Source organism: Tachysurus fulvidraco, chromosome 4, assembly GCF_022655615.1.
Source record: "Tachysurus fulvidraco isolate hzauxx_2018 chromosome 4, HZAU_PFXX_2.0, whole genome shotgun sequence".
In the NCBI taxonomy this organism is placed as follows: Eukaryota; Metazoa; Chordata; class Actinopteri; order Siluriformes; family Bagridae; genus Tachysurus; species Tachysurus fulvidraco.
The window spans coordinates 17,261,994-17,269,292 of record NC_062521.1 but is presented as its reverse complement, the minus strand read 5'-3'; the positions used below and the strand labels follow the sequence as shown (position 1 = coordinate 17,269,292).

The following is a 7,299-nucleotide window of genomic DNA, read 5'->3' as shown; positions in this document are numbered from 1 at the left end:
AAATTATACACTAAAAGTTAATTAAAGGCTATATTAATATTACATTATATTTTTAGGTCAACACACACAAGGTAGGAAACATGCACCTTTGATGGTAATCACCACCTGGGAAAGAAAAATATGTAGCGTTTGTAATTTCTTTATGTTTGCAAATATATAGTCTTCTTGTATATATATTGTCTTATCGTTGTTAGAATGCACAAGAGAAATTCCCGAACATGTCAAAGTCCCTTTTATGAAGCGTTTCTCCCGAATGGCGCTACAGTGTGTAACAAACAGCGCACACAGCAAAACCCAGCTGACACGTCTGATAAATCTGTAGGCTATTTATTCCTAGCGATGCTATTTATTGTGTAACAGTTGCTGTTTATGGCATAAAATAAATGAAATCGACCAAAAAAACTTTAGTAGCAAGCGTCAGGTGTGTTATAGCGCGGAAGTGCGCAGTCGCACTGTGGCGCAATATAAAGCAGCTCTGAGCGCGTCAGTGTGTCAGTGTGTGAGACGCAGCAGCAGCGGCTCCCTACAGCGCAGGTACAGTATCTCCTCCATTACATACACACTAGAGGCAGGAGCAACTCTCTATCATTATGTAAGTCAAATTACAATGGTGTACAATGTTTAGCGGAGTGTGAGTGGGTGATGCTGTGAGGGATTAGACGTCGCGTTAGAGCCAGTGTGTGTGATGAGGGAACATGGCGGCGGCTGCAGTGAGGAGCTTGTGCTGTTAAATCTCCTAGACATGTCACTGACCTCTGTGTGTGGTAGAACACTCCAGATCTGTACTCATTTATAGTTATTTGTTAGTTTGTTGTTATTTGTTGTCATTTGTGGTTATTTGTTTATCACCCAAGCTATAATAAACTCTCAAGGTTATTCGGTAACGATGTTAAACAATCGTTAGGTAACACGAGAAAGATTGGCACCTGTGTTAAAGTTTAGGGTGAAATTTAGTATGTCAGCATCAATTATTTATTCTGAAACCTACGTAAATATACTATTCTGCATCAAACCATATACAGAAGCATAACCAGTCCCTAATGACTAAATGTGACATAAATACCTAATGGGGTATAAATGGGAAATATTACAGCTTTTTCAGTCTTGATAGATAGTATAGGGTCTAGAATTGATTGTACTTTAACTATACATTTTGGTAGCTCCTTTTTAATCTCAAATGGCTGCTCAGAGTGCTGCTTACAAAATGGAGGTCTGCTTGACTGGTGATATGAGATGTACTGAAGAAAGGAAGCTCATGCAGTTGCATCAGCCCGGTGCTCCTGAGCTAAGCTATACAACTCCAGAAAAATTTGTAAATGGCCAGAGAAGAACAGGGTGTGTGAGCATAATGATGAGACTCGAGGTGGAAGGGCCTATTTGCATCTTGTTGCATGTCGGTTTGGTGTTGGGTATCTTGCTTGTGGTCGTGCTAGAGAAATGGAGTAATGTTACATTTTAAGGTAAAAAGAAGGGGAAAAAAGAAAAGAAAACAAAAACTTGAGGGATTTAGGTTGCCATTTACTAGTTGACACAATTGAATCCACAATTCAGTTTCATAAAGTTGTTGAAATGGATTGCAAAATAAGCAGTGTGTGTGTTCTGCTTCTGCCCTTGTCCATGGTGCTGCACACTTTTCTGTAGGTGAAAGTGTTGAGGGTGCTTTGAACTCAGCTAGACATAAAAGCACAATCTTCCTCAAAGTATAATTCCTCAGCCTACGCAATAGCTGAGCTCAAAACATTTCACTGTAATTAATATGAAATTATTTATGACTTTTGTTTTTTTTCTGTTCTAATGTTCACACATGGACAAAATTGTTGGTACACTTTTATAAAAGAAACAAAAAAAACAATGGTCACTAAAATTACTTAAAAGTATTTAAACACTTTAATTTGTTTATACACATATATTTAAAGACAAAAGTATATATAAGTAAATATTTCCTAAATTTGACTTCAGACATTGTTTTTGAATTGTGGTTCAATAGAAGCGTTTAAAAAACTAATGAAACTGGCCTGGACAAAAATTATGGTACCCCTGGAAAAGATTACAAATCATATATTTGATTACAAGTTTATAACTTGACATAGGGACATGTTAAACTAAAGTGTGTCCTGCAGTTAGCATCACAGGTGTCTTCAAACTTGTAATCATTTAGTCTGCCTATTTAAAGGGTGAAAATAGTCACTGTGCTGTCTGGTATCATGGTGTGAACCTGAACATGGACCACAGAAAGCTAAAGAGAGAGTTGTCTCAGGCGATTAGTGTGAAATTTATAGACAAAACATCTGTGACTACAGTTGCACATATTATTCAGAATTATAAGGTCCATAGGACTGAAGCCAACCTCCCTGGATGTGGCCAGAAGAGAAAAATTGATGACAGATTGAAGAGACAGCTCATACAAATGGTAACCAAAGGGCTCAGAACAACTTCCAAAGAGATTAGAGGTGAACTCTAAGGTCAAGTGTCACCTCTCTCCATCTGTCACTGTGCATTAAGTGGACTTAATAGAAGACGACCGAGGATGACTCCAATGTTGAAAGCAAGTCATATAAAAGCGAGACTGGAATTTGCCAAAATGCATATTGACAAACCACAAAGCATCTGGGAGAATGTCCTTTGGACTGATGGGACAAAACTGGAGCTTTTTTGGAAGTCACTTCAGCTCCTCCACCATGGAGGAGGCTTGGTTATGTTCTGTGCTGGGAACAATGAAATCTCAAGACTATCCAGGCATTCTGGAGCCAAATGTGCTGCCCAATGTCAGAAAGTTAGGTCTCAGTCATATGTCATGGGTCCTCCATCAGGATAATGACCCAAAAACACACAGCTAAAACACCCAAGAATGGCTAAGAACAAAAAGTTAGACTATTCTGAAGTGGCCTTCCATGACCCCTGATCTAAATCCTGTTGAACATCTGTGTAAAGAGTTGAAACATGCAGTCTGGAGAAGGCACCCTTCAAACCATCTGGAGCAGTTTGCCCATGAGGAGTGGGCCAAAATACCTGTCGATAGGTACAGAAGTCTGATTGAGAGTTTACAGAAATGCTTGATTGCAGCGATTGGCTTAAAAGTTTGTGCATCAAAATATTAAGTTAAGGGTACCATCATTTTTGTATCATGCTTCTGTTGAATCACAATTCTGTCTGATTTTTATTAGTCAATTCTTAGTATTAACTTTTTATTTATTATATCTTTTCTCAGTTTCAAGTTATTTCAGTGAGCATTGTGGGTTGTTTTTTTTTTTTAATGGAAGGGTATCAACAATTTTGGCCATCTGTGTGGCATGTGTGGTATGTGGCAGGCCTCATAGCTCTATTGGCACATTCAGTGTAACCAGTCATGGGAAAGGAGAAGCTCCACATCAACATTGTGGTGATTGGCCATGTTGACTCTGGCAAGTCCACTACGACTGGCCACCTCATCTATAAGTGTGGTGGCATCGACAAGAGAACCATTGAGAAGTTTGAGAAAGAAGCTGCCGAGGTAGAACTGTTTGACCTTTACATTTAAAGCCTTGCAACAAAACCATTTCCAATGTAGATACAAGACTGTTTGTCCAGACATGTTCTTACATTATGGTCTGAACTGTTTTAGATGGGTAAGGGGTCCTTTAAGTATGCCTGGGTGTTGGATAAGCTGAAGGCAGAGCGGGAGCGGGGTATCACCATTGACATTTCCCTGTGGAAATTTGAGACCAGCAAGTACTATGTCACAATCATTGATGCTCCTGGACATAGAGACTTCATCAAAAACATGATTACTGGCACCTCTCAGGTCAGTCCTTTGGAGAAATACATTATTAATAATTACTCTCTGGTTTCCTTGCTTTAAGTAAACCATAGCCTAATAAAATGTGATGATATAGTTAATAGGAAGGGCATGTCTTTTTGTGGCACAAGTCTTCATGTTTGCATATTCGAAGTCAGAGTTTTGACAGTGCTTCATGTTTTTTTCTGCTTGTGTATTTCAGGCAGATTGTGCTGTCCTGATAGTGGCAGCTGGTGTCGGTGAGTTTGAAGCTGGTATCTCAAAGAATGGTCAAACCAGAGAGCATGCTCTCCTGGCCTATACACTTGGTGTTAAACAGCTCATTGTAGGTGTTAATAAGATGGACTCGACTGAGCCAAACTACAGCCAAAAGCGTTATGAGGAAATTGTAAAAGAAGTTAGTACCTACATTAAGAAGATTGGCTACAACCCTGAAACCGTGGCATTTGTCCCCATTTCTGGTTGGAATGGGGATAACATGTTGGAGGCCAGCCCCAATGTAAGAGCGACATCATACTGTAACTGACAATAAACTGCCCAATAGTTTTGACAAATCCTTTGAGGATTCTTGATTCATTATTGATTTTTATGGTAACTATGAGACTTATATTGCTATGTGTCTCTCATTTCTGTAGATGACTTGGTTCAAGGGCTGGAAGATTACCCGTAAGGATGGCAGCGTATCAGGAACTACTCTCCTGGAGGCGCTTGATGCCATCCAGCCTCCAACTCGTCCCACTGATAAGCCACTTCGTCTGCCTCTGCAGGATGTCTACAAGATTGGAGGTGATGCTTAATGCAGGACAGCATTTTTTACCAATCAAAATAATATCCATAGTGTAAATTGTTGCTTAACATCTTTCATTTAAAACAAGTAAAGTAGCTTTATATACATTTTTTCATTAGGTATTGGGACTGTCCCTGTGGGTCGTGTGGAGACTGGCATTCTGAAGCCAGGAATGGTGGTGACCTTTGCACCTGTTAATTTAACTACTGAGGTAAAGTCTGTTGAGATGCACCATGAGGCTCTGTCTGAAGCACTGCCAGGGGACAATGTGGGCTTCAATGTCAAAAATGTCTCAGTGAAGGATATCCGTCGTGGGAATGTTGCTGGTGATAGTAAAAATGATCCACCCCAGGAGGCAGCCAGCTTCACTGCTCAAGTATGTTCAAATTCTGGTGCTGCTAATCCTCTTTAAAGATATACAAAATAAATATATTTGCATGTTAAATACACTTTTTGAAAATGGTGTAATGTTTTGCATAATTGAGTTGCAGATTGTCACAGTGACTGATGCAATTCTTTGTATCAGGTGATCATCCTGAACCACCCTGGGCAGATCAGTGCAGGTTATGCTCCAGTGCTGGACTGCCATACTGCACATATTGCCTGCAAGTTTGCTGAGCTCAAGGAGAAGATTGACCGTCGCTCTGGAAAGAAACTTGAGGATAATCCCAAGAACCTCAAGTCTGGAGATGCCGCAATTGTGGACATGATCCCTGGAAAACCCATGTGTGTGGAGAGCTTCTCAGAGTATCCACCTCTTGGTGAGTGCCTGGCCATTTGTGCTGTTGTGATATATTCCAGTCCAAAGCTATATAATACTGTTTAATACTCATCGGAATCTTGTGAACATGATTGGAATTTGTTGTAGGATATTGATGCTGTTGTATTGGTAAGAATTCTGCTCAGTTTAATAAGGGAAAATTGTCAGATATGCTGTGTTTACCTTTCAGGTCGCTTTGCAGTGCGTGACATGCGTCAGACTGTGGCAGTTGGAGTGATCAAGGGAGTCGAAAAAAAGGCTCTGACTGGTGGAAAGGTCACCAAGTCTGCTCAGAAAGCCCAGAAAGCCAAATGAATTTTGTGTTCGACTGCCAACTCCAGTGTCGCATACAACAGAACAGAGGTCACCCCACGATATCCGATTAACTGCATAAACTCCATAATCATAGATTGGTTAATCGTTCCAATGCACCGTAAAAGTATCAGAAGGAAAAAAAACTAAATATAAAATCAAATGTTGTTTAATTTAAATCTATATCATGTGAGATACTTGTAATATTAGCTTGTAACTATTTGGAATGTTATCTATTTATTTGGGTTATGACCGTTCACACTATTATGCGAAATTACCATTTTGGAGAAGAAATGTTGACATGACCTCTCCTACTCTGGAGTGCAGTTTTAGTCTGCTTCTTATATTGTTGTCTTGCTTTTAGTGTTTGTAGATGAGTATGTTTTAGGTTTTGCTGCACTTAGTAACTTAATCATGTTACTGCTTAGTCTTTAGGACTATTTAAGCTTTAAAAGAATTGTAAAATAATCAACCTTTCCAGATCAGACCATGGTGGGCACTTTTCAAGCACTTAAAGCACTTGGCATAAAGCTGATTTTGCACAGGCACTTATAAACTTTAATTGGCTTTAGCTTCTGCACCTTACTGTTCTGAATATTCAGATAAATCTGGCCATATTAAAGGTTCTGCAATCATATACTTTTGAGTCCCTTTTCTTTGAAATTAACATTTCAGAATGGTTTCACTTAAATGAACAGCGGTGATAAGGTTAATAAAGGTAATATAAAAATAATATTTTGATTAGCAAAAAAAGTAAAAAAAAAAAAAAAAAACAGGTAATAAAATAATGAGTCAGATCAGAATTTTTCAAAAGGCCTACTTTTAATTCACACTCATTTTGTTTTCACATTTTTCTATTTGCAGATTTGTTCGTTTGTTTATTGTAATGATGAACGGTTTTATGTTTATCTCTGTTGGGCAACTGAAAATGTGCTACGACCACCTTATTAACAATGGTGCATCCTTAGACTTAGCAGACTGAGCATCTCATTATTATAATTAATTACATGCTAGACTCTTTTTCATATGAAATGGTCTCAAATGGCAAGTAAACTTGGCCATATTAATGAATATTATGTTTAATGTGAAAGTGTCAGCTCTTAGAGACATTGTGACAATTATGATGTATTGTTTTTAGGCATTACATTTCATTGTTTTACTTAGTTATTTAGTTAGTTTTGTTTTATAATATAATATATAATTATAATATATAAATAAATCCACATATATTTATTTATAATATATAAATAAATATATTATAAATAAATATATGTGGATTTATTTATTATATGGATAAATTATGTGGATTTATTGATTTATTATAAATAAATAAATATATTTATTTATAATATATTTATTTATATATTATAAATAAATATATTTATTTATATATTATAAATAAATATATTAATATATAAATAAATATGCTGGGCTCACAACTTAGGTTCTGGAGTAGAGGCTATCATGTCTTTTCCACAAGCCAGCATCTTTTGGCATTGCTCCTCATGCAACATAAAAAGGCTGCGTAACCCACAAAGATGAAAGCGCTAGTTATATTTATATGCATTTATCTTTGTGCCATTTTATTTTTCATTATTTAAGGAGGAGCAGGAGTGTTAGACTTTTCACACTTTTATAACCGTGTAAAAGCAATCACATTTTTTT

The 7,299-nt window shown here is 37.4% G+C and overlaps 1 protein-coding gene across 2 annotated transcripts; it reads left to right on the top strand.

Moving 5' to 3' along the window:
* Positions 1 to 388: 388 nt before the first annotated feature.
* Positions 389 to 6,271, top strand: eef1a1a (eukaryotic translation elongation factor 1 alpha 1a). 2 transcript variants are annotated; one of them, XM_027136363.2, is made up of 8 exons: positions 389 to 534; positions 3,309 to 3,490; positions 3,602 to 3,781; positions 3,978 to 4,274; positions 4,411 to 4,561; positions 4,682 to 4,938; positions 5,089 to 5,323; positions 5,513 to 6,271. In XM_027136363.2, exons 2-8 carry the CDS (start codon positions 3,347 to 3,349, stop codon positions 5,635 to 5,637), a joined length of 1,389 nt encoding a protein of 462 aa, XP_026992164.1. In that variant the 5' UTR covers positions 389 to 534; positions 3,309 to 3,346; the 3' UTR covers positions 5,638 to 6,271. The 2 variants fall into 2 exon arrangements, with proteins under 2 accessions (XP_026992164.1, XP_026992166.1); XM_027136365.2 differs by lacking the exon at positions 389 to 534 and adding an exon at positions 570 to 592.
* Positions 6,272 to 7,299: the final 1,028 nt, after the last annotated feature.

Coding starts and splice junctions, on each gene's coding strand:
- eef1a1a (XM_027136363.2), top strand. CDS start 3,347: ATGGGAAAGGAGAAGCTCCACATCAACATTGTGGTGATTGGCCATGTT. Junction 4,562..4,681: donor GGATGTCTACAAGATTGGAG/GTGATGCTTAAT, acceptor TTTTTTCATTAG/GTATTGGGACTGTCCCTGTG. Junction 4,939..5,088: donor CAGCCAGCTTCACTGCTCAA/GTATGTTCAAAT, acceptor TCTTTGTATCAG/GTGATCATCCTGAACCACCC.